This window comes from Gouania willdenowi, chromosome 14, assembly GCF_900634775.1.
Source record: "Gouania willdenowi chromosome 14, fGouWil2.1, whole genome shotgun sequence".
Lineage (NCBI taxonomy): Eukaryota > Metazoa > Chordata > Actinopteri > Blenniiformes > Gobiesocidae > Gouania > Gouania willdenowi.
The window spans coordinates 18,685,774-18,713,376 of NC_041057.1; the positions used below are offsets into that span (position 1 = coordinate 18,685,774).

Sequence of the window (27,603 nt, forward strand, 5' to 3'; positions counted from 1 at the left end):
TAACGTGAGTCTAAGTAAACCAATGTAGATGTAGACACATGCTCTTACAATTTTCCACCGGAATGTAAAATACGGAACATTAAAAAATGCTGCAAAACTGTAAATTCCCCGAACCAGACAAGATGTAGTAATCTAATGAAGGAATACCACTGGGGTTTACAGTTTCATAAAAAAACCCAGCATCAGCTAAGCTACAAAATGATTTACTGTATGTTCAGGAACAGAAACGTCTGATGGATGAGGTCGAAAAACCATTTTAACTTTCTTTCCTTGTAGGGCTCTAAGAAGGATTTATTTGGTCCTAAAGTGCTCTAGTAAAGTTTAGTATTATTATAGCACCCATGTGTTGCAAGCTCAATGGCACCAAATGCATGGTGTTAAACCCCCCACAATGATCACTTCTGAAAATGCACATTTATACTTGTCGTTTGTAATTTTATTTAATCTGAATTGAATTTTTTAAAAAAACAAAAAAGTGTGGCAAACGGAAAGGGGCAAAACAACCTAAATCAATAATGACAGGTGTTCTGTGTTCATGGAGACGTCTGTGTTTGTGAGCCTGGAAGGCCAGAAACCACATGAGGCTTTGCTTTCCACTTTGATTCTGCACTATAAACCACCTCGTGGCAGTCTGAAGAAGAAAAAGCTTTCATTTTATTTGCACCAAAGTCAAATTAGCAGTGTGCCAAAGAATGTACTTGACCGCAACTAATCGATTCCCGACCAACCGGGCACTAGGTAAGCTGGACTGTTTGATGATACATGCACATCATGGTGAAACTAAGGTCTGAATGCAAACTAGCAGATAGAATCTGTGTTAGACTCGTTTCTTATTTGATTTTGGGACGTTTCACGTGATCTGTATTCATAGTTTTAATCTATGACTGCATAAAGCAGAGGTTCCCAACCTTTTTAATCACGTTTGTAATATTGTGTTACAAATACAGAGTAACCAGGATTTTATGCACAAAGTCACAAGATGTGCCAGCGCAGATATTTTCATACTGTATTTTAATTATTAATTTATTTCATTTTTTCCTTTTCTTTATACTGCATTTTATTTAAACTAGATGTATATTTGATCAAGTGAAAGTATAGTTGTTCAACATTATGTGTTGTGTTTTAATAATAATAATAAAATACAAATATTTTTTTTAATTAAATATTAATTATAATTTTACCCAGTAATTCATTTTATCAACTACTTGACATTTCAGGCGACCCCACATGGGGTCATGACCCCAAGGTTGAAAAACACTTGCATAAAGGTTATGGAATGACAGTGTTTTTGTAATCTGGAGTTTGTCCTGCAGCTTTAACAGCCTTTCACGTGCTTTAAAAGGCTTTCTGTAAGTGTTTCTGTGGGACTCTGTTCCCATTCTTTTTATAGAGCATTTATGAGGTCAGGCACTGATGTTGGAAGAGAAGGCTTCCAGTTCATCCCAAAGGTAATCACTGCGGTCAGAGCTCTATGCGCTTCAGTCCAAACTAATCAAACTGTCTTTAATGGTCCTGGATTTGTGCCTTTTCTAAACTGTTTACACAAGTTTGGAGGCAAAACACTGTCCAAAATTTATTATATTAAAAATAAAGGGTCTAAACCGTAAAAAAAAAAATAAAAAATTCTTCCTACACCAAACTTCACTAAACGTTCTCCTGGTATGTGCCCCACCCAGACTCGCCCATCTGACTGTCAAACAGAGAAGTGTGATTTGGCATGCACCAAAACACGTTTCAACCGTCTGCAGTCCAGTGTCAGAACACTTTACACCACTCCATCTGACACTTGGCAGTAGACATGGTGATGTAAGGCTTGTGTGCAACAGCTCAACCATAGCAACCTATTCCATGAAGCTCCCGCCACAGTTTTTCTGCTACTGTTACTGCCAGTACAAGTTGGGAATTCTTTAGCCGTGGAATCTGCGGCGCTATGGCTAATCGCATCTCATCAGGAGACAACTCTGTTCTGTTCCTTAAACACTTTCATTTCCTAAAAACATATCGTGCGTAAATTTATTGGTTTTCTTGCTTGTGAAGCAAAGTTCTATGTACTACGACGTTGAAATAGGAAAACTAGCTCTGTTCAACACAGACAGTCCTTTTCTTTGTAACTCGAAGTCAGGCTCGATTATTTCAAAAACATTTAATCCCTGACTTTTTTCTTCTTCTTCTGATTGACATTATTTCATGCGTGAAATTATTTGATAATCAACCGCGATGCGTTCCCGTGTCAGCAGCAGATTACTGAGAGGAGGAGCATGTTTCAACACATTCGTGCATCTTTGAAACCCTACAGAGTGTTACTGAGATGAGAGGGAAAACCAATGAAAAGTCATAATCAATACTAAAATGACATTTTGCAATGCAAACTACATAACAATTAGCTGAGCTACACCATACTGTACTGTCCCAGTGGAATTCACATCATTCTACCTTGATTTATGAACACTTATAGCAATTTAAGTGACATCCCACAAAGAACTGAGCATAAAATGACCTACAATCTCTTGGTGTGTGGGAGCAATAAGAGTTCTTTTCACTGACTATTGTAATTGAACCCCAAAACCACAAATGTATTTCAGTATAAAGTATTGTATTGTTGTCGATTGATTCAATTTGGCATAGGGATGGAACGATTAATCGTAAGGCAGTTAAAAATCGATTCATAGGTATCACGGTTGATATCGATTTTCTAAAAATTGAATCGCAGTACTTTTTTTAACCAGCAGAGGGCAAGTGTACAAGTGTAGGCGGCGGGCAGAGTCTGCTAATACTTTCTTTCTGGCTGCCTTCTACTGTTAAATATGTTAATAAATGATTCATTACCCCTTAAGCACCGAAAGAATATCTGTAATATTACTTGAATATCTGTAAAAGTCACGTTTTTCTATTAGCTCTGTCTGCTAGCATAGCTTCTCTTCTTCACTGCAAGAATTTCTGCATGCCAACCGACCACTGTGTTACCAGCGCCCTCTGCTGGTCCAAACAAATATGACGTAAATCAGTGTAATCACTGTTTTTTTTTTAAAGTCCAATTGTTAAGGCACAAAATACATTTTCAGTTGCACTTTTAAAAAGAAAAAGAACTATTATGCAGTTTTGCATTGTTTATTATAGAACCAGAATTTAAATTAATAGGCTTCATTTTCATTTCTATTATTCCTTTATTTATTTCATTCAAGATTTATTTTTAGTTAAATTGCATTGTTTTGAATAGTTTATCAAGGTATTCTTTTGACAATGAAATATAAAAGGAAAATAATACAGTATTTTCTAGTTTTTTTTCCCCAAAAAAAAATTTGTCTACATTCCCATTTTGTAAAATAAATCGTGAGAGAATCGTATCGTGAACCCAGTATCGTGAATCGAATCGTATCGGGAGTTGAGTGAATCGTTACATCCCTAATTTGGCATATTTTGATTTAAAAATGTAAGAGTGACTGCCCTTTATGAGGTAAAAACCCAGCTATTGCAATTGAATTTTGCTATTGTCTGAATATGGTGGTTTATTGGCCCCGCCCCTTCTATCTAAACAATCACCTTAGGACTCTGCAAAATAGGTTGGATTGATAGAATTGTGAATAGAGAAGCTTAGTGAGTATTGAGTAGATAGTTAGCATGGCACAGATTGTTCTTTGGAGATTTTATAGTATAGACTGGGCGTGTCTTAAATACTGCAGGAGCCCCGCCCATCATCAAGGCGTTTTTTTCTATTTTTTATTTCCAACCTAGACGCTAGCGGATACGATACACATTGCAAAATAATTCCAAATTTCATCTTCAAAATGGTATGAAATACATTTTTTTATTTTCATTTTGCGAGAACAAGTAAATGGTAACTAACTGTAATTTAAGCACAAATATTAAAGACAAGTGGTATGTTTATCAAACTGTCAAATTATATTTAGCACTTTGTCTTTTACAACAGATTCTGATTCTGTTAAGTTATTAAATGCATTGAGGAGTGAGGTAAAAACCATGATTTAAAAAAACTGATTTGGACATTCAAATATCACGATTTATCACCAAATGGATTTTTTCTTACACCCTTAGTAGACGCACGTCAGTCTAAACCTGAGGGTTTAGTTACTCTTTCAGTGGCGAGGATACTGTATGTAAGGACTGGACTTGTTGCACTTAGGCCTATTACTTTATTACTAATGCTGTTTTTTTCTTTACTTTCGCTCCTGTGAGAGACTATAACTCATTATTTAAACACCAGTGGACACAGAAGTCATTAAAACATTTTACAGAGACCAAAAATTAGGTTTGATTAAATAATTGACCATTAGTCCAGTTTTGGTCGATGAAATTAGTTTTAATTTGTCTACTTAGTTTTGGTCGCTAAATTTAAAATGATTTTAGTCCACAAAAACTTTTAAAAATGATTTCCGCTTTTGCAATTTCTGCAATTACAGAGAATATCTGTGATTAGTTCATCTGAAAACAAGTCAATTTAAACTAATGTATTTTGTCCATACTGGGAACTTGGCAAAAAAAGTTAATATTTATTTTTGTCTTTAAAAGCATTTTGTTCGTCAAGTTCAAGTCTTAGTCATAGTTTTAGTCATCCTGCTTTTGTTTGCATGTTTTTGCAAAGCTTCACTTAATTGTAGCCTTGAAAAGAATTTTAACTGAATTCTAAATTCCATTACCATTCATTAACAAGATTATGCAACCAGTACCAAAAGATATTTTAATTTGCATTCTTGCTCTGACATTTTTACCTAACAGTGCTCGGGGAAAAAAAAGAAATTAAATAATAATTTACCACCTAGTCACATCAAGTTATCCGTCTTTCATTATGGCTGTCAGCTGCTTTATTATTAGCTATAAATGTCATGATTTGGATTATTGTTCTCGTATGCTGGCATCAATATTCCGAAAAGGCAGCTGGAAAAGCTATAACACAAAAAACCAACAACTCATGGCAGACGAGGAGTGACTTAATTAAATAAACGGCGCCTCAAACCTCACTTAAGTAGTTGGGAGAGACCAAAACATGGCCAGTAAACGTATAAATATGACACCTGTCTGGTGAGATGACGTGATTTTAGGTGAATATTGAGCAAAATGTGAAGATGGTGAGTAAGTGCTGCTTCTACAGCTGCATTCTGTTGACTAATCCTCTCAGGGTTGGTACCGTACTCTGCAAACAGATCCAAACAAAGAATCCTTACCTGGTAGTCCCTTTGCCCATTTGACCACTTTAACCAGTTGTCTCTCTCCCAGTTCATTGAGGCTGGTGAGCAGCGTAGCAGCTGAATCTGGTTGGCAATAGTCGTGTCCTGCGTTCACCACCTCAGGCTCAATGGACTCCAGCACGTTGAGGAAGAACAACTGGGAGCTGAAGTTCACGCTCGATTTTGGGGAGAAGTTCTGGAGAACCTCCACTGGGTCCTGAGCAGGATGCTCCTCCTCTGGGTTTTTCTGTTGTCCAATCTTCTTTAGCTTCCGTGCTATGAAACAAAGAAAGAAATTAAACCCCAATTTATATCAATCGTGACAATAAGGCCAACAGTGGGACGTGCTTTTACATTTTAGTCATTTCTTCTTTGGCAAACAACAGAGTGAAGAGGAAGTGTTGTGATTATTTTAGCTAATGAATGCTAGGCAAACCGGCATAATGAAAACTATTTCAAATGTGAATATCAACCTACAAACAATTCAGATTTACAGGAATGGACAGGCCAACTGGCATACCGGACATCGTCCAGGTGGGCCCTCGACCCGAAGTGGGCCGGTCCCACCGCTATGTTTTTTTTTTTGATGAGCGAGTGGAAGTAGACATAAGTGGCCAAATAAGGTCCAAAAGTGACAAAAACATGGCAAGAAAACAGTGAAAAGTGACTAAAATGGGCCAAAAGCAGTCAAGAGTGGCAAATAAAGAGGAACCAGGTGGTATGTAATGGCAAATCAACAAAATGTGGTAAAAAAAAAAGGAAACAAGGAGGTATTTACTGTGTAAAAGTGAACTTATTTGGATGAAAAGTGGCCATAAAAATTGAAGAAAGGACAAAAACTGGATAAGTGTCAACAAAAAGGATATTTGTTGGCTAAAGGTACCTAAAGTCTGAAAAAAAGCCAAATTTTCAAGGTTTTCTGGGGGAATAATGATTAAAACTAACACATAAAGAGCCACATGTTGAGCTTCTACGTGGTGTCCTCTGATAATGAGGTGGGCTGGTCTGAACAGAAAATGCTAGGAATAAATTTTGCTTCCAGTCCACTATATTATCTTAATCCCTTTAAGTCCACTGTCCCAAATACGGGTCAATTGGCATGTTCTCACTCATTCAGGGATGAAATGGTCATGGTCATATACCGTTTTAAAGCTTAGAATCTTCAGTTTTGAACCATATAAACCATTCTAAAACGCACTCCTCACCTTTAAAGGGATGTCATGTTCTTTCATATTTCTGATTTATATTTATTTGTTTCCGTCTCTGTATTTGCTGTTGTTGTTTTAACCTGTAAAGTGTCTGAGTTTCTTGTAAAGCGCTTTTAAATAAAATTTATCATTTTAAGCAGAATGTATCTTCTTACTGAATCCATGTATTCCATCAAAAGCCCACGGAACATCTCCGCGCCAAATTGCACGTACCACCTTCCCAAGAATTCAGTAAAACAAATTAAATTGTGTGACGTAAAATCGTAATCTATGTTGAATTGCCTTTGAAACAATACATCACACGACTATGTTCCGATACATTTAGAAATTATCGGTAAAAGGGGGTGGGCCCTCATCCCCCCCCTTTCAAAAAGGTCACTGAGAGGCTCTTTACATCCGCTCATAGAATGTCTATATCAAAACACAGCCCGATTCAACGAGCATTAATGGAGGAGTAGTCATTTGAAGAATTGGCACCCCCGTGGCCTCGGGCCCCCTACCCTGTTTAAAAAAAAAAAGACTGCGGGCGTCTCATCATATTCATCAAAATTGAAAATCGGGCTCCGAGCGTGAATGTGTACACATCCATCAATTATACCTATTAAATTTTAGCCCGATCCGTAGTAGAAGAAGAAGAAGAAGAAGAAGAAGAAGAAGAAGAAGAAGAAGAAGAAGAAGAAGAAGAAGAAGAAGAAGAAGAAGAAGAAGAAGAAGAAGAAGAAGAAGAAGAAGAAGAAGAAGAAGAAGAAGAAGAAGAAGAAGAAGAAGAAGAAGAAGAAGAAGAAGAAGAAGAAGAAGAAGAAGAAGAAGAAGAAGAAGAAGAAGAAGAAGAAGAAGAAGAAGAAGAAAGTAGCTCCGCCCTGATTTCTTACTTTTTTAGCTCTGTGTGAATAATAATAAAAAACAAAATCCAACTTTTTATCTGATACTCTTATAAATTATATAATTTAAAGAGGTGTTGAAATTTAATGTATTAGATATTACATGCACGGAACTGCTAATTTCACATTTTCACACTCTGGAAACCCAATTATTATTTCCACAAGCCAACAGAAGACAAACCAGCCTGTTTAACCAAAAAAAAAAAAAAAAAAACCCCAGAAGGTGGAGACTTGTGTCACCGTGGACAGCATCTTAGCCTGTCATACTGTCACGATCTCAACTGCTGTAATGTTCCACACGCAGACCTAGAGAAACATTTTCAGCACTTTTCGGTAATGTCAATCGGATGTCCTCGAAAGGCCAATTTGACACTCAAATTACTGAAATGATGCACAAATAACTGCTCCTTTTTACAGTAGTTTTTCCTTTGAAGCAAAGTGGACAATTACAATGAATGATTACAATGAGCAGTCCTGATGAGGCAGTGACTGCTCGGTTTATATGTGGAATCTCAGAAGGACAAGATACTAGAAAATGAGAAACAAGGTAGTGGGTACAGCTGCTACCACAATGTGGAACTATAACTGGTAGAACCTAATGAAGACCAAAGTGATAATTGGATCATTTTATTTTTGTAAAAAAAAAAAAAAAAAAAAGCTATAATAGATGTTAAAGAGAAATAATTTAAAAAAAATCCCACAAATGTTTTTAACTGGTTTCTTTTATGCATGTAAAACCCGTTAGTGGAACACATCATTCGAGCTGCTGTGAGAGAAATTCAATCCAACTCTCTGTATCATCCGTTACAAATTACTCATGCTGCAGTTGTGTGCTTTCAAGATTTTATTTTCAAAGAAAAATATCAAATTTATTCAACAATACACTGCAAGATATTGAATCAGATTTCAATTTAAAGAAAACTCAGGACAGATGAGCCTCATCTGAAGGGCAGGCCTGTTATCAGCGAGGTGGAGTCCTGGTAATGGGAAACAGATTTTTCTTTTTTTTTTTTCCTCCTCCCTTTAAGCCTTTACAAAACTTTAAAAATGATAACATATCTTTATATTTCAGCAAACAGTGAGCATTCACTGTATATTTACCAAATAAATGACATAAACATGCTGATTACGCAAACAGCAGGATAGGATACCTATTCATTAATTTCCTGTTTTGATTTTTTTCCTTCATGAGCTACAAAAAGCTGTAAATTCTCTTTGCCCACAAATGCCAAACATCCTGCACCAGATGCTGCACACGACCACCAGCACTCCAGCAGCAAATTGGAGCAGGATGCTTGATTTGGTAAAGTGCAGTGCCATGTATAGGAAGTAATAGAATCAGAGTGGAATAATTGTATTCAGTTTTGTTTTTTTTCTATACCAGTCAGGTTTAAAAGGGACAATCATTCACTACGCTCAATCACAAGCTGTTCTGCTCCTCAGCTCGGCCTGTTATTTCACAATGACAGCTGGACTGGGGAGTAGGCAACAGGTAAAAAAAAACCAACAATAACTGTAGTGTAATAAAGTACAGACACTTTGTTGTTTGGCTATTTCAAAGTGCAACAAGAAGTTAAAGATCGTCCATTCCTTTAACTATTTTTTTAGGCGTAGTTTTAAGAGAGAAAATATTTTTTCTCTGTTCATTTGATGGAAGTTGACTGACAGAAACACGGAGCTATTAATTATCACGCTGTTAGCTGCCGACTGCAGCTTTTCTAAATGTCTCATAACTGTCGCCTGGCTCTTTAGTTCAGACTGATAAATATTGAACTGCCGGTTTTAGGCACGAATTAAGTCTCGCTCAAAAGTCACAGGGCTTGAGAGAAAATTGCGGATCATATAAAGACGGGTGATTTGTAAGTCTCACATTTCCATTCTTTATCCAATAACAAACATTTCACGTAAAAGGGTTAATGAAAATTCTTTCTTAGGATTGTCAGCGGTGGCACAGGCAGGCGTCTGATCTTTGCAGAGCACAGTGTAAATAGAAGGGGGTTAAGCCAACCTCAAACTCTTCGTACTTCAGCTGAAGCCAATACAAACAGACCGAGACGCCCATGAGCAGCCACCGTGTGCACTCACACATTCAATTCCGTGCTGCCCACACGTATTCGGTCCCGCAGACCAATTAATTCATCAAAAAGTTGTCAACTGTTTATTAGGAGTCGGCAAAGTCTGACCAGAGGATGGAGATTGAGGTCTAGTGTAACTTTGCTTTCAGCTACCAACCGACCTGACGTGAATGTGCTGCTGCAGCCTCATCCATTACAAACCCATTTCTCCTGCAAATCAATTCACACCCTGAAAATTTAACAGTCATTTTTCTGCACAGCCATTCACTATCCCTTCCTGTGCCTGCAAAATCAGCATGATAATCATCAACTGTATTACACCAGTCTGGCTCCAACGCTTTAGAAAAACACAAGAGACATGGGCTCTACTGAGACACCTTTACACTGGCTTTATTGTCGCTTCACTGCCCAGGTCACACACGTCCTTACAGTACTGACAGAGCAATGTTTTGGTTGCATGTGTGCACGTTCACTTTTTTTTTTAGAGGAATAAACAGAAAACTTACAAAGAAACAGTCCAGTGATTAGTTCTGTATTACTCTATTATGTAGGAAAAAAAACACAGCTCTGACACCAAAGAGCAGACGTGGGCCAAATGATTCGAAATACACAAAAAAACAAAAACGAAAATACACAAAATGACTTCAAAAGCCTACAAAAGGATTTCAAAAAAACACATGAAACAACAAAAAAAATAGACAAAATTACTAAAAAAAAAAAAAAGCACACAAAATTACTCACAAAACACCTAAAATGAAAATACACTAAATGACTTCAAAAGAACACAAAATGATTTGGAAAAACACACAAAACAACAACAGAAATTGACAAAATGACAGAAAAAAGCACACAAAATTACTCCCAAAAGGAAAACAAAAATACACAAAATGACGTCAAAAGCACACAAATCCGTGTACCCTTTGTTCTTGAATTATTTAGTTTCGAAACCAAATTTAAAATTAGAAAAAACGGATTGTTTTTTTTTTTTGTTTTATTCATTTAAAACCAGAAACAGGAAAACGGAAAAACAAAAAACCAAATGAGCAACGTTTTTCTGTTTTAACATTAAATCTGGTTCTGTTTGTGTGATATTTGGATATTTATGGAGAAACTAGGACGAGAGCTTCATGTTTATCTCACCACACAGAGTGGATCCACAGGTGGACTTTTATTCTGCTGCGTTTGATAAAAATGATCTTGCATCATGTTGTCCACCTCACACTGATGGCAGAGGTGTCATTTGTGTGTCGATGACGTTTCGTTAAAGAGTTATAGATGCTGGAAGTCTGAATCTGTGAATATCTGCCAACTCTACCAAACAGTGTTACGATCCAAATAGTATCCAGATAAACTGGTGACTGGAAGGACTATTGCTCCCAGTCCGGACACAAAACGAAGCAACACGTTAATCACATGACTGGTGAATTGAAACAAAATCAAAACCAAAAAATTGACGTTTTATTAAAACATGCACATGTGTGGAACCAGAGGTGGTGTAATGATTCTACTGGTGCTCCTCGTTTCTTGTGGTCAACTTCCGTGAGCGTTGACGGTTGCTGTTAGTGGTATTTATAAAATAAACATTTTACTGCCTTTAAAAAAGCTGTAATTGTTGAAACGAGGTGCAGCGGACTTCAGTTCTCGCTCTGATTTCCTCGTCAATATCAAAATATCATATAAACAAGTTAAAAAAAACAAAAACAAAAAAAAAAAACAGCAAAACGCTGCTTATCTGGTTTTTGGTTTTTCTGTATTTCCGTTTTGGTTTTAAATGAGTAAAACAAAATAACCACACTGTTTATTTGTTATTTGGATTTGGTTTTAAAACGGAAATACCAAAGAGCGACGGGTACACAAATTCACACCAAATGATTTTGAAAAACACGTAAAATGACAAAAAATAAATAAAAGATGACTAAAAGCACACAAAATAGATAAAAAAAAAAAAAACTCAAACAAAAATGAAATGACTCAAAAAGCACAGAAAAGAAAATTAAAAAAAAATACACAAAATGACGTCAAAAGCACACATATCCGTGTACCCTTTGTTCTTGAATTATTTAGTTTCGAAAACCAAATTAAAAAATAGGAGAAACGGATGGTTTTTTTTTTTGGTTTTATTCATTTAAAACCAGAAACAGGAAAACGGAATTCTGAGTCCCATTTCAATGTTCATATTGGTCAGTATTCCAAATGCTGACATGACAAACCTGTATTGCTTTACTACTTGAAAACATGATTTTATTAACATGGCTAAATAATCGAAAATACAAAGTGCTTTTTCAGGGCCAAACTTTTCTAATTTCATCTTTTTAGTTAACTTTAGCTCCCGCTGTTTCACATTTACCTTCACTAAACTATCTTTATTAAGTTATGTAGTATCACAGTAAATACTTTTAACTTGTCAACTTGTCTGGAAAATTTCAGCTGGAAGCAATGGACCGGAGATGAAGCGTAGATAATATCCAACTGACTTGGACATCACAGAATATTTTCTGGAAATGTGTGTATTGTTCTTTCTCCAAACAACTTGTCATACAAAAGCTAAACTGGGGTCTTTGTCTTCTCTACTCTCATGGGTAGTGAACGACGTTTTTTTTTTTGGAATGGTCTTCCAAGTACTGCCCTCACTCTTTTAATCCCTTTAAAAGGTCTTTTTAGTAAACCTTGTGTATACTTTGGGAGGTTTGGTGGCTGCACAGGTTAACCTCAGGTCCAAATACGTGCAGGTCAGGTTATTTACGTCTCTAAGTTGACCATAGTAGTAGTGAATATGTGAGTCTGGTACAAACAGGTACGAAGATGACTGTCTCACAAAGACAATATGTGTTTATTACAAACTTTTACATTTACTATTACTATTACATTTTACAGCCATATATTCCTACATTGGTAGCTATGAATCTGTATTGAGTTCTTTGCCGTTTCCACTAAAAGAAGTTTCCCCTTGTTGACCATGTGAGTCAGAAGCTTTTGAGATGTAGTAGGAACCAGTGTTTGTACTTGGAATGTCCCGATGCAACTTTTTTTTTTTTAATTCCGATACAATATCACTATTTCAGCATTTAGTTTTCTCCAATACCGATAATGATCTGACTAGGGCTGAACGATTTTGGAAAATAATCTAATAGCGATTTTTTTTTTTCTCAATATTGCAATTTAATATGCGATTATTTTTTCAAGGGCCTCTTGTCATGTATTTTTCAATGAACACAAGCAATAAATCAATCTGTTTCATAAGAAACCATTTCAGATTTATTTAAACTTTAAATTACAACAATAAAGCAAACAAATCTGTGGCTTTACCTCTTCAACATATTTAACTAACGTCACGTTTCATGAAACATGCAAACAGGTGGACTGCACTTCTTAAACACTCTCTGAACGTAACAGGACAGTACAAGAAAGGACAAGTAAAAATAAAATAAATTGCAGCCTTTGTGAGAATATTGCGTTTTATGATATTGCGGTAATATCGCAAATGCAATTAATCGTTCAGCCCTACTCTGATGCCCGAATCATACATACTTGTATTACTTATTTCCTAGGCTTGATGAAGTAATAATACTCAAACAGAGAACAATAGTCAGTGACAGTAGATATGACAAAAACGGACTTATTTGATAGAAATGCTGGAGCAGCGTCTGGAATAGACTGCTTATATCGCAGTGCTTATATCGGTGATTTTAGATGCAGGCCGATATAATCCGATTCTCTTTTTTTTATTTTTTTTGCTGATATCAGACCAATACCCAATATCAATATTGGATCGGGACACCCCTAATGTCTACCTCCCATTGAATCGTGATATGATTAAGCAAATTTTGGCACACACACACTCTATATATATATATATATATGTGTAAATGTAGCTCAGTCAAAAAAAAAGTATTTGCATGAAAAAACCCTCCAACATAATTTATTAATAATGGTTATTAGCATAATTAGCAGCATGTTTAGAGGAAAAGTGACGGTGGATGTTGTATTCCTTTAAAACTGCAACAGTTTCTTTGCAAATAATAAGGCATACAGCCTTTGACTGGACTTCAGTGAAAAGTATTTACTTGTCCATTCATTATTAAACACTCGGCACTCACTGTCGACTCTTCTTTTCTTTGGGCCACTCATTGTTGTAGATGTGTACGGCTGTGTCAGCGCCACGGTTTTGCTCTGTCAATCTCCACCCGGCCAAGTGTATTCACGCGACACCACGTGATCCCGCAATAAAACATCAACAAACAGCTTGCTTTGATTATCTGACGTGGAAGAACTGTTTGTCTGGCCAGCTATCCAAGTTTCTGCTTCGAACATGAGTAAGTTCTTCTTCTACTTCTTCTTCTTCTTTGTGGGAGTGTTATGGCGGCGACCAATCTCACTATGCTTTCTTCGTCATCTTACATTTTCTGTCTATACCGTGTAGGATGTCAGGCATCACAGGACTAAGTCAAAGGAATTCAGTCATAATTATGATATTCTAACGGACTGAGTCCCAATGTAGTTTATTCAACGAGTGTTGTGGTTTCCCATGGCCGTGAAGGCATCATTGTTACGCGCAGCTTTCTCTGCCAATGTTCGTCTTTGTTAACATGTGTTCTGCGTGTTGATTGGCTGGGAGGCTGGAAAAGGGCGGGCGTAAGCGGGGAATGGGAGAACATTTGGTTCCCGGGGGTGTTGAGATAAATGACAAAGTAAGACGGTTCATTTTGTGTTTTAATTGTTTATTTTGGCTTCGGCGGGCCGGATTAAAAAGACCAATGGGCCGGATGTGGCCCACGGGACATAGTTTGCACACCTATGGTATAGCCTTTTCAATATATGTATATATAAAATGATAACTAATAATAAAAAGGACATTTTTCTCCCCAATTTAAAGTGCAATTAAAACCAAATCAAGTCCATCCGTTCATCTGTGCATGAACAGTGCCTAACAAGTTGTTTTTTTTAAACCATCAAACTAGCAGTCTACACAGTCCACATCTAAGGTGTGCATGGGCATGTTTTTTTTTCAACAATATTAAAAGCCCCGCAACAAACTGTTCTAAAATTTCATAAATAATTTATTAACGGCATCATTGCAGTCCAAACAATTCCGAAGTTGCACACCTTTGAACCAGGCAGCGGCCATGTTGAAAGTCTCACGTCAATCTGAGCCTGATTCGCTGATACATTTGAGGAACACACACACAAACAGACAGAGATTCCTTGCTTTATAGATAAAGATAAGCAAACCTTCGACTTTTATCACAATATTGTATTTTCAGTTTATTTTCAATATTTCAACTTTAATCTCATCTTTTCGACTTTAATCTCCACATTATATTTAGACTTTATTCTTGATTTGCCCAAAATCATTTTCTCAATCAAAATTGGCCCTAATCCGCTTCCGTACTTGAGCTTAAAAATCTTTAATTCTATTTTCCTGGTTGTCAAACTGTATCCTGTAAAACAAATACATGTTATTAAGCTTCATAATGCCGCATATTTGCATTGGAGGGGAAATTATGATGCACCATAATGTCAAGATAAATTCATGTGATTAGTATAATTATAGATATTGAGTTGTTAGGTAATTTGAGTTAATTATATATCGATAGATATCTGTAAAACTGATTCTCAAATATAATTGTCCTGGTTCCACTTCCTCACATTACAGGCACGATGTCGGGAGGGAATTACCCACCTGTGATGAGAGAATAAGTGAAAGGATCTTTTTAGCCACAACTAGAAAAGGTGTGCCTTTATACCCACAATCACAGCATTAGATCACATTTTCCCTCCATGGGTTTGTCAGTGACTGGTGGCAAAATTACCAGCATGTCTGCTGCTTTAATTCACATGTCTCATGTCAGCTTTGTGCCTTCTGTACAATTTACACCGTTAACAGAATGATACGAAATGGAAGAGGGTGAAAATTGAACTAAGACTAAAATTAGTCCACTACACGTCAATCTTTACAGCCTAATATGACGAGCCGACCTTGGATGACAGTAAGGAGAAGTGAAAGGAAGAGGGTCTAAATTGCTCGGCAGCTCAGTCAGGGGCTTGATTATCAGTAACATCCCCTATTGTGATGATGCAGCAATTGAAGAGTGTCTGCTACTGTATGGTGTGCAGTGTAAAAAGAATAAAGTACCTTGTCCTGGGAAAGGCTTAATAGTTCCACTTTAAGGACTTTAAGTAGTGCTCTTTGTTCATTGATTAGAGTGAGTACAAAGTTTGTTATATACCCGGAATCCACACGTTGCATTCCCAATGCAGTTTAATAGAATGGTACAGTAAAATGTAAAATATATATTTTAAAACAGTCAGCAGTTCTCACTGTGTTAATAGATGCAGCGTCAAAATAACAGATGGTGAAGTTTCGACTTAAATCCAACTCACCTCCGAGAGTCATCCCAGCTTCAAAACACTTCTTCAGACGACAGGAAGGGCAATTCTTTCTTCTCAGCTTATCAATAGTGCAGTCGTTTTTACTCGCGCACAAGTATTTTTGTTTGCCTGCATGAGAGAGAAAGACAAGGTTAAACAAGTAGCTACAACTATGTTAGTAAAAGAGGACGTACGTAAGAAATAAAAGGTAGGAGGTGAACAAGGAACAAAGGAGAGGTGGGCTGTTGGAACTTTGAATTAATCTATCACAACAAATGATCACAGTTAGAAATATTTATTTATTAATGAGGGTTACAGAATAGGCTGAGAGAATAGTCAATTAAATATGTACCTCCGCTAAAGTGGTAATAATTTCATTGTTGTTTATTTGTTTGTTTGTTTGTTTGATGTCCCGATACAACTTTTTCACTTGCAATAAGATACCGATATTGCAGCCTTGAGTATTGGCTGATACTAGGGGTGTCCCGATCCGATATTGATATCGGTCCAATATCAGCCAGAAAACAAATAATCGGACTGCATCTAAAATCTCCGATATAATATATATTGTATATATATTTTTTCAATATCTTCTATTTTATTTTTTATTTTATTTTATTCAATTATAAAACATTTTTATTCTAAAAGGTTAATTATATGTAATTCATTGGTTTATAATAAATGAGTCTGTTTTATTAATGATCAAGCCTTTTCTCACATTCCACACTACAAAATAAGTAATAAAAGTATGTATAATTCGTGCTGATATCGTATCGGATCGATAATGGCCAACACGCAAGGCTGCAATATCGATATTGTATTGGAAGTGAAAACGTTGTATCGGCACATCCCTAGCTGATACTGATATTGATCAAATACGATATCAGCACGAATCATACATACTCTTATTATTTATTTTGTGGTGTGGAATGTTAGAAAAGGCAAAAATTTAAAAAAAAAAAACAGACCCAATGGATTACATATAATTAAAATTTTAGAATAAGAATATTCTATGATTGAATAAAAGAAATAAAAAAATAAAATAGAAGATATTGAAAAAATAAATCCAAAAAACAATATATATTATATCAGAGATTTTAAATGCAGTCCGATAAAAACCGATATTCGTTTTCTGGCTGATATCGGACCGATATCTAATATCAATATCGGCTCGGGACACACCTATAGACTTTACCTTAATGGAAGATACCATTACATTTTGGAGGGGATCCACATCAATCTAAATTATTCTAGATTAGGTTGAAAAATCAAACAATCCCTATCTCTGATCATTGGCGAAATTGAAAAAAAAGAAATCATATCTTGGTTCGTAATTGACTGATCTTTATGAAATTTGACTCAGTTATGTTAAGTTTTTTTCCTTATTTACTACACCAAGTTTTATCTGGTTCCCATTCAAATTGTGCATTTAATTACAATTTTCATTTTTTTTTTTAAATGGGGGTACCCATACATTTGAACCTACAGTATCATTTATAATAGGGATATAAATTTCTTACAAGCATATAAAGTTTGAAAGAACATGATGAGGATCACTGAACCAGATAACTGGCAATATCTGTCAAAGAGGAGATTTAGAGCTTGGTGGAGGTTTTTGTCTCTGTGACTTTATTCAATTGCTGGTTTGATAAAGGGTTAAAGGTGAAAAGAGGAGAAGCGTGTTTTTCCTCGATTCCTTTGATGATTACCTTCTGCAGCTCTTTTAAAGAAAACCTTGCAGCTGCCGCAGGTGAGCGCACCGTAATGGCAGCCAGATGCCTCGTCTGAGCAGATCAAGCACGTCCTCTGAGGTGGAAAGAAGAACTCCATGGGAAACATGTGCTCTCTCCCAGCCTCAAACCTGCAGCCAAGCATACCACACGGGACTTTACTGACAGCATATGAAGCCACAAGACACGCAGATAATAAGCAGGACCTCTTCATATTACAAAATTGATTCCGCAAGTATAACAGAGGCCCACATTTGAACATGTAATCCCTCAACTCTTCAGAAAGCCTGATAATAGGACACCCAATATGTGCAGGTGCTTTGCAAAATCTAAAGCAGTCCTCCAGGGACAAAACATGTCCCAAACATCTTCAAATGTAAACAAAAAATATATATGATGCACACATTAATTGCTCTTTTAGCTGTAATAGAAAACAAATAAAAATACACACAGAAATAGCCTTGACCAGTGTTTACAGTGTAATAAAAATCCTCCCCCTTTCCTATCGTGATTTCCTTCATTTATCGAGCTGTTCAGTTAAGTTAAACCTCAAAATTCTACAAATCTTTTTTTAAATGAAAAAAATAAAATTGTTATGTTGGCAAAGAGTTACTTGGTTCACGAAATGTGTTCCAGAAGTTCCAACCATAAAATTGGTTGGGAAACGTTGCTCTAGTTTAGACACACGCATTCAAGCCTGCATCTTTTGTCTGTGAGGTGACCGTGCAAAGCCCAACGCAAACCCACGCCAAGATTACAAACAATAAATCCCCAAACTTTGAACTCATGTGATTACAGTAAAACTTTACAGTTAGGCTTTCCAGCTAAAAGCATAAAATAGGTTCTAATGATTAATTAGATCGTGTCTTTTCTTTCTAAGGAGGGCCGTGACGATCGGTGTGGGAAACAGTGAAGCCAACATCTTGGCCGGTGGGTGGAAAGGGAGTTTAGCTGCAGCCTTGAACACAGAGATTGGAAAAGACTCAGACATAACGTTGCCTGACTGACACAAAACTCAGATATCAAAGCTTGAAACAGACAAAGATAAGGATGAATTTATGAGTTTCTCTATTGTGGCCTGGGAGTTTGAATACATATTCATCTTGACGCGCAATTAAAAACGAGACAACTTTTTGCTGGTGTGTTGCATTCAATTTTTTAAGGTGTTCTTTTTGTTGAACGTCGAAACTAAGCTGAAGCTTTAACTGGTCTGTATTTGAATGAAGTTTTGACAAGAAAAGAGTAATCTAATGAAAGAAATATGCATGTCAGAATCTGTTTGCTATGTCTCCGTGGGCACGCACACACACACGCACACACACGCACACCGTGTAAGCCTTACTCTTGTTCTTATATAGTGTGTGACCGTCTTTGTTTTCTTGCGCTGCCATCTTGGCCAGGTCACTTTTGAATCTCAATAAAAAAAAAAAATTTTTTAACCTTGTTACATAAATGATATTGATTGATAATAGCACAAGTCTGTAAATATTACAATCAGATATAAAAGGTTTAGGAGCAGGATTACAATTTTCAACCCACATGACAAAAACATTGCTGCCTATTATCCATAATTTTGTACATAAAAGCCCTTTTGGATACGCACAAGATAACTATACTTGTTTAGCGGTTCAACTATTTTTCTGGGACCATAATGAGACACATGGCTGGGATGACATAAATAACAAAAGCAGTTTCTAAGGAATTCATCTTTGGTTTCGTATTCAGTCTAAAAAGTCATTTTAGTTTGGTGTCAGCTGTGGGATCTATTGCTTCATTTTACAGACAGTCTCTTTGGTCATCAGGCACTTTGTGTGATCCTGATCTGGACTTCCAATTCATTCAGTCTGAAGAACACAGCACAGAAACAGTCCTGCACTGCATGGCTTCTATGCAGCCTAATGAGTTGATGATCCATTTAAAAAAAAAAAAAAAAAAAAAAGCGGTCGTCTTCTATTCAAGTGACATCGAAAATAAAATAGGAAAACTTGATGTCCACTGTCTGCTGCTGTCAGTTTGAACCAAGGTTACAATAAACCGTGGCATTTAATTCATGTGGAATATTAAAGCAGTCCTTTCAATTTACAGCCATGCTCAATAATGTGGTGCCTCTGTAAGGATTCATGCTTAAATATACAGTATGCGTTTGTTTAAATTTATTTGTGTTGTCCAAACTGTTTTTTGATTTTCTGTAAATTAAACACCCACACGTGCATGTTGTTTACACACAACCATAACTTTGATGCATTATAAAACACACATTACATTTCTTCAGATTTAAATACAACCATAAACTTGTTTTGCATTTAAACAATATAATTCAGCAAAAGTTAAATACTGTAATTCAACCCAGCATGGAACCCACCTCTCTCCCACTGACAAACACACTGAGGCTTCTTGGTCTTTTTTTTTTTTTTTTTTTTTTAATATTATTCAAACCAGACGATGTTAGATCACTGCTGGGCAGACCATAGTGCCATGACTGCTACTCAGTATACTGGGATGAGCAGCTGGTTTCACTGTCCTCACCACTGATTTTTCAGGCTTCCTCATTACTTGTAATTTGTTTTTTCATGTCGACTTTTTGAGGTGAAGCCTCCAGTCTTCTTTGAGTCTTCTCAGACCTTTCCTCCCAATGAACACACTGACTCTGTGGCCTCGGTTGAACTCAGCCACATCACACCTCAGAGTGGTGCACACATGATACCATGATGGCCATGCACGCAACATGTCCGAGCAACTTATTGCTTCTGTTCCTCCTGTCCAGATTCAGAAAGAGCAAGTGCAAGTTCTGTGTTTTTTTTTTTTTTTTAGCCAAATGGTTTTATGAGCACAGTTGAACAAACTAATATTAAAAATGACAAGCTGTCATATGCATTCAAAGCTGTGTTTTTGTTATGTATTCAGCAAATGCTAAATAGATTGAAATGTTTTTACAGCTTATTTATTTATTTATTTTTTTACTTTATTTCTAAACAGAAAAGCAGCACAAAAAGAAAGAACAGACAGGAAAAGAATAACACAAAGGACACAATTTATTTGGATTGGAACACAGCATCTAAACAAAATGAGTCTGATGAAACACATACAACTGAGACCTGATATCAACACTCAGACGAATCTACAGTTCAACGAGTTTGCAGTGAATTTTGTTTTTTAATAAGAAAAAAACACATGTATAAATAAATGTTTTTGCTGAATAAAATAGAAGTCTGTACAGCTTTGATTAACATTGTGTGCATCTTTAAGACCAAAAATAAAATAACATAAAATAAAATAATTCTATCATTAAGAAAATAAAAGAGCCTCAATTTATGTCCTCATAATGGTGGAATAATATTAACATTTTATACATTGTTATAGGCACAAGAAAAAAAACATGCACTGTATATGTTTTAGAATTGTTTTACTTAATTTGAGGGGCTTTTCTTTTTATTTTATTTTATGGATCTTGATCTTCTTTTATATTATTTTATATAAGAGTCTGCAATAAAGATTTATGATGAATAAGCAAATGGGATGGAAACAGAAAAAAATTGTATTTGTATTTTGAGTGAAATTTCTACATATTGTTTGGTAATTGTGGGCTGTCAGTGTCACCCTCTCTGGGCTAAAGCAGGTCAGGTTTTGGAGTCAAACTTTGAATGTGTGTCACAGTTTGTGGTCATTATAATAAGTAGAATTATCCAGTTTACCACATTGTGTTATTTTAACATATATTTATATATATATGTGTGAGGTTATGTCTCACCTGTTGTCTGCATAGGCGACATCCAGCCACTCTCCCACCTCACTTTTGATGAAGCCGGGGCTGGGATAGGATGGCCTCAGCATCCCTCCCTGGTACCACTGCTCCGGCCGCACTGAGCTCCTCTCGTACGGGTTCCGGATGAAGGCGCTGCTCGCGGCGCTGCTCGTGCTGCTCTTTGAACCCCAGAACTGGGAGTTGTACCTGTCGGTGACGGTGCAGTTACTGACCCACGGAGCACGTGCGGGTTCACCTTCCTCACATTCGAGTTTGACGCCGTACTTCCCCAGCGGGTAGGCATCGGTCCGCTCCTCCGGGACGCCCACGAAGTCCCCGCCCGCGTCCTCGGAGGGCTCGTACGGCCTTTCCGTGGCAGCGTGGCCGTAGCTGTCCGCGTCGGACTGGGCGTAGGAACACGAAGGAGCTACGGTGTGGTTTATCTCTTTGTCACCAGCCTCGCAAAGTGTGAAGTTTGGCTCGTTTACGGATATCCGAGCGCAGGTGAGGTGATGGAAAGGCGTGGAGGTGTCTGAACTTTTGAACATGAGGTTCCTTGTCCCAGCAGCCTGGACTCGGTCCGGACACCTGTAGCACTCGGAGCCCGCTGCCTGCGCTCCGGGACGGCTCTGGTGATAAGCCGCGTCCACCGCGAAAAAATAGTCCCTGTGATCGCTGCTGGAGACCCGAGGAGGTAGGACCGCGTCCACGTCGCTGCTGTCCCCGGACTCCATGGTCAGACCCAGAGACACGGACACGGCTTTGCACAGCTCCCGGGCTGTCTCTGAGATGGTGGCGCAGGCAGACACGGAGCGACACTCCGCGTTAAACAGGTCTCCGTGAGGAGAAGCAGAAGAAGAAGAAGCTGTGCAGCTCTGACAGCTCTGCTTCTCCACGTCATGTGGCTCAAAGTGTCCCGATCCGTAAGCAGAGGCATGGTCGGGCTCTTTAAGCCGGCTCCCGGGTAGGTTTTTAGAGAAATACAGCCGACTTTCCTCGGATTTCAGCGCCATGCCAGGAGCGCTCTCACCACCGTCTGCATTTATTTTTTCACCCTCGGACCAAAGCTTGCGACACGACAACTGTGGCTTAGTTTGGCTCATCTCCCATAGAGTGTGTACTTTGCCTGGAGAGCGGACTTTGACACGGCACCAGATCTTAAAGCTCCGCAGGTCCCGGTGCTTGTCATGCAGCTCTCAGCCCAGCGTTCACCGAGTGAAATGAAAAGCTTTGAGGAGGCTAAAGGTCCAAAGAGAGCTGCAGGAGTCACAAACTCCTCCTAAAGAGAGAGATCTGATGTTCGCGCTCACAGAAGCCCAGCACTCACTTTCTGCGTCCTTCAAACAAACCCAGTGCAATAAAAAACATCACTACTCAATGACTCACAACAACAATGTAATCATAAACTTTTTATTATTATTTTGGTACATAAATGTCAAGTATCCCGCTCCAAACCATTCCCATTGTTTTATTATTTATTCATGTATGATGTATCCCTAAATTACCCATTTATCCTGAGGGTACAGCTCACCTCTTTATACAGGGAAACACCCAGAACTGGTCCACCACCACTCCAACCAACACAGGCCAAGCCACAGCTATTCACACACTCACTTTACCAAACATGGTGTGTGTAGTTAAGTTAGGTATCTTAGAGTGTTTATATTAATGTTTCTCAAATGGGGGTACGTGTACCCCTAGGGCACTGCAGGGGGTTCTTGAGAGAGAGAGTAGAGAATTAAGAAATAACGTGTCAGTCTAAATAAAAACTGTAGAAATCAATCTATTCAGAAGCCACCAAATCAGGATTTTTCAACCTTGGGGTCAGGACCCCCTGTGAAGTCGCCTGAAATTTCTGAAAAATCAAAATAGATTTTTGAAAACACACAACTTTTGTTCTATATTTTCACTTTGAGAAATATGAATCTCGTTCAACTAAAATGCAGTTAAATGAATTTATCTGAGCTCAAACACGATCAAAAACTAATTCTAGGGAAAAAAACAAAAAGTCTTTGGGGGTCGCCAGAAATTCTTGATATCAAAATGGGGTCACGATCCAATAAAGATTGGGAACCACTGCACTAAATAGTGTTTCTTTCCTCTTATTTACAAAATGAGATTCTTTAAAATGAGTGTTATCACTTTTTAATTCCGTTGTAATGCTCTATTGTTGTTTTTAAAGAGTTTTCTAAGCAAAATGTAGTCGGACTTGGATTCAGAAAAAAAAAAAGGGGGTACTTGAGCCAAAAAAGTTTGAGAACCACTGCCCTATATAACAAAAATGAAAAGAAATACTGTTATCTATTGTTTGTTCTGATAGGAATCTATTAATCAGTCTTCATTTGGCTGATTATAGCTGATGAGTGAATACAGGCGTGGCCTTCCTGCAATGAGATTTTCATTTTCATTTTCATTTTTATGTAACACATTGAGCATGGGACAGACACTCCCTAAGAAAAGCCTTCAGCATCTTGTCTAATCAATTATCCACAGCTCCACTTTCTTGAAGTTTGGTAAGTTTGCTACATTTGTCCCAGTGTTTGCACTTTATTCTTCTCTTTTAGATGTCACAGCCACAGCCTGAAAATTTCAAACAATGTGCAAAATAATGTGTGGAAATCAACGGTGTATCCGTTAACCTCCAATAGGCTGATTTCCCCTGAGAGGATTTGGATCCATCTTTCAAAGGGAGATGCTTCCTTGTCGTAATTTACTCACATTTGACTTTTCACTGTGTAAATGATGCATTCTGGGTGTCGAACAGATCAAGACAAGCATAGCTTTTCTGCAATCAAAAGACACAGTTACCGCATATATCCCGTAGACTTTTCAAGATTCAATGAGAAAAAATCTAATCAGGCACGGATTACTATTTGATGCATTCGTGCAAATATGATTCTCAGTCATGCTGCATCATTTGGTGGAGCAACGACTAACATCACCTCATTTGTACCTTCAAACACTGCATTAAAAATAGGGATTTTTTAAAAAAAAATCAGTGTTATCACTGTATTTTGCACATTTTCTTATAATTTTCTCCAAATAAAAGTCAAAACAATATTCTATGCACATTGGTAGGACTTGAAAAAGCCAACAGGTGAAAATAGGATTTTCCACCGTGACCTCCCACTGAGTCCTCCGACCTATTGGAAATGTGACATTATGATCACAGGTACCACATCTGCTTCAACCACAGGCACAGTTATTACTTCCAAAAATGCAATGACGGATACTAAAAGCTACCATGTCTGCCTTCCATCTTTTCTATCCCACATTTCATCTCATATTGTGTATTAACACTGAAGGTGTGCAGCTCTTAGCAACCACACACGTGTCAGTCTATGACAGATACAGTATTATACGATGGAGCAGCCTGGCCAGAATTACATCATGCAATACTAGCTGTATTAAAAAAGAAACAACACAATTAGAAGTAGTTTTATTCGTACGCACAAATAATTGTCCAAATCATACATCTATGTAAACTAGTTCCGACCAGAGCCGTATAGAGAGAGAGTTGCGACAACGGAAGTCCAAAATGCTTAATCGTCACGTGGTTCATGTAAGACTGATTTTGTTTCCGGAAGTTAGTGGTGGGCCATTCAAATCCATTGATTCCTAGTGACATAACTGGAATTTTCAGCAATTTGTCATGAATAACTGCATTTATTGACAATATTTATACAGTACACTGTCATATACAATATATGTTGATGTAGTTCCATAAATCCTTTTTTTTCCCTAATGTAAATTTGTATTGATAATTAGTGTATACAGCTTACCTGCTTATTTGACGTAGCTGAGGCCAACATTAATTTGGTTTAAAACGTGTTAATATGTATTGTGTACAGGATGTATTGCTTTGAATTTTCTTTAATATTCTTAAAAATAAAAAAAAACACCACATCCAGACAGGACACATTGAAAATATTTATTATGTTCATACATTTATAAAAATGGACATTAGATTTTTTTTTACTATGCACTTACGTACCAAGATAAATTCATTAAATAAATGTCTAACAAAGTCAGAAACATCAATAACTTGTCATGCAGTTTGCTGTGCTGCATGGGGATGCTCCACTCATCCCAAAAAAGGAGAAAGAAATGGTTACCCAAAGTCAGCAGGAGCAATCTATACAAAAAAATAAAGTCAGTGAGGCGATTCACACACTTTATTTGCACTTTTTCCACAAATAACTCAATTGAAAAGCTTATTGTTTGATTAAAAAAAGAAGAAGATACAGTATGTAGCCTATGTGGGTGGATAAAACTGTGTGAAGTAAACGCTGTGTATCTGCTAATGATCCCTTAATTTTCTAAGAAGAATTAATAATTTATTTTTTTACTTTTGAACATGAAAACAACACCAGTGTACAGTATCTCACAATGAAAAAAAATCATAATAATAATAATAGTAATAAAAAATGAAAATACAAAAAATAAAAATGTACTAGTTTAGTGGGGGATAATCCACTAACATGCCTTAATGCACACGTTAATGGGTTTAGATACGCTCATAATAATAAAAATAATAATATTAATGTCTTACCGTTCAAAAGTGCATCATAAACCGTCTAATCCTTACGTAACTTAATTATTGACTACAATAATAAACAGATCACTTCCGGGAATTATTGTGAGGCTCCATGAGCCGCCATTGCTGTAAAAAAACAAAAACGAACCAATGGAGTGAACGGAGTTGTCGCAACTCTCTCGCTATACGGCTCTGGGTCCGACATGCTCAGAGCAGGCAGATGTGCTCATGTCTTGTGCAAGTCGGATACCAGGTACCCCAAGAGTTTGGCCGGGGGAGTCGTGTTCTTTCCATTCCCAAAGCCGAAAACACAACTGGAGCGATGTCTACAATGGACTATAAAACTATAAAAACGTCTCAGGGATGTTTGTGTGTCAGTATGCGTGTATGTGTAGTATGGGAGATGTGTATGTTTTTAATGTTATCTCATCTTGTCTGCACTATTGTGTATGTTCAGCAAAATGACAATAAAGCTTAACTTGAATTTGATTAAATAAGGTGACATAACTATACATTCACGTACATTTTTTTGACGGTGCACCCAGAACAGCCCACATTACCCCCATTCTTTCTGGTCTTCATTGGCTTCCAGTCAATTTTCATATTTAATTCATAATTTTAGTCCTGACTTTCCGTGCGATGCATGGTCAGGTCCCTCAATACATCACTGACTTGTTGTGCCCCTACACTTCGGTCGTCAGACCAGGGTCTCCTTATGATCCCAAAGACTCATTTTAAAACCCGGGGTGACCTGGCGTTCCAGACGATAGCACCAAGACTCTAGAATAGCCTACACCAGTCCCTCCATGAGCGTGACTGTGTGGACTCTTAAAAAACATCTGAAAACTGCGCTTTCCAGAAAGGCTTTGGGTTAAATAGCTTTTAACTTTTATTATCTTTTTTATGATGTTCCTCCTGCTGTTTTAAATTCTCTTGCGTTTTATTATCCTTTTGGGATGTTGCTGCTGTTGTTTTAGTTTCACCTTTGTTTGTACAGCTCGTTGTGATTTTACTATGTACCTAATGAAAAGGGGGAGGGGGGAGGTGGGACGACGACAACGGCAACGACTGGGGTAAACAGCTTTTAGCAATTATCATATTTCTATATTACTATCAATATTTCAGTCGACATCCTCCTGAAGCATACAAGTCTCCCAATCTATATTAACAGGCTTTGTTACCACTTAGCAGCATTAATAGTCGCTAAATTATTAGCCTCGGGTCACCTGTAGGTTCAGCTAGCTAGCTAATGTGACAGCTATTAGCTGTGGTAACGCTCTTATAGCTTAAGGAGGATACAAATAATATAATATAAGAAAACTTAACCAGCAGCGGAGGAGCATGACTGGTCCGGTATATTTTTGCTTCTATAGTTGTAATGTCCCCTTTGTTGTTTATTTTGATATCTTGAATATATCCCTCCACATCATATTGTAACTCCTTTTTTCTGGATCTGGATCAAACTCAGGAACATGACGGACATCCCAAAAGTAAATAAGGGGGGCGGGGCTTTTGCGAAAGGGTCCCAGCACCCCATATTGTTCATAAACTATCTGCCTCTAAGTTTCAGTTTATCTTAATTCAGTCTAGCTATCTCTGTTAAAAGCTTAAAGGTTCAACATTAAGCGCAGTGTGTTCTGCCCAGACAGATGTTTGCCATGCAGTCCACAGTCTGTATTTTACTGCTGATATGTACTGTTGCAACACAGACACTAAGCAAGACATAAACTGTAGTGGACGTTTACAGAAAAAAATACAGGGGAAAAGAAACATCACAGAGGAAACAGCAGGATGTCCATCAACAGTCAGAAAAACAGAAAACTCTGCACAACAGAATCAGCATTAACAATAGTGCATGCCCACAAACCTTAGAGCAAA

At 37.4% G+C, this 27,603-nt stretch overlaps 1 protein-coding gene across 2 annotated transcripts in view; it reads right to left on the reverse strand.

Moving 5' to 3' along the window:
- The window catches only part of ar (androgen receptor), a 42,696-nt gene extending 20,405 nt beyond the window's left edge, over positions 1-22,291 (reverse strand). The window contains exons 1-5 of one of the 2 annotated variants that reach the window (XM_028466107.1): positions 21,195-21,345; positions 20,408-20,414; positions 17,426-17,577; positions 15,729-15,845; positions 5,181-5,459 (exon numbers count right to left, since the gene is read on the reverse strand). In XM_028466107.1, coding sequence (XP_028321908.1) covers positions 5,181-5,459; positions 15,729-15,845; positions 17,426-17,577; positions 20,408-20,414; positions 21,195-21,216 — 577 coding nt within the window. In that variant the 5' untranslated portion in view covers positions 21,217-21,345. Of the gene's footprint in view, positions 1-5,180; positions 5,460-15,728; positions 15,846-17,425; positions 17,578-20,407; positions 20,415-21,194 lie in introns of both variants that reach the window. The other variant, XM_028466106.1, reaches the window with a different exon arrangement.
- Between the last annotated feature and the right edge of the window lie 5,312 nt (positions 22,292-27,603).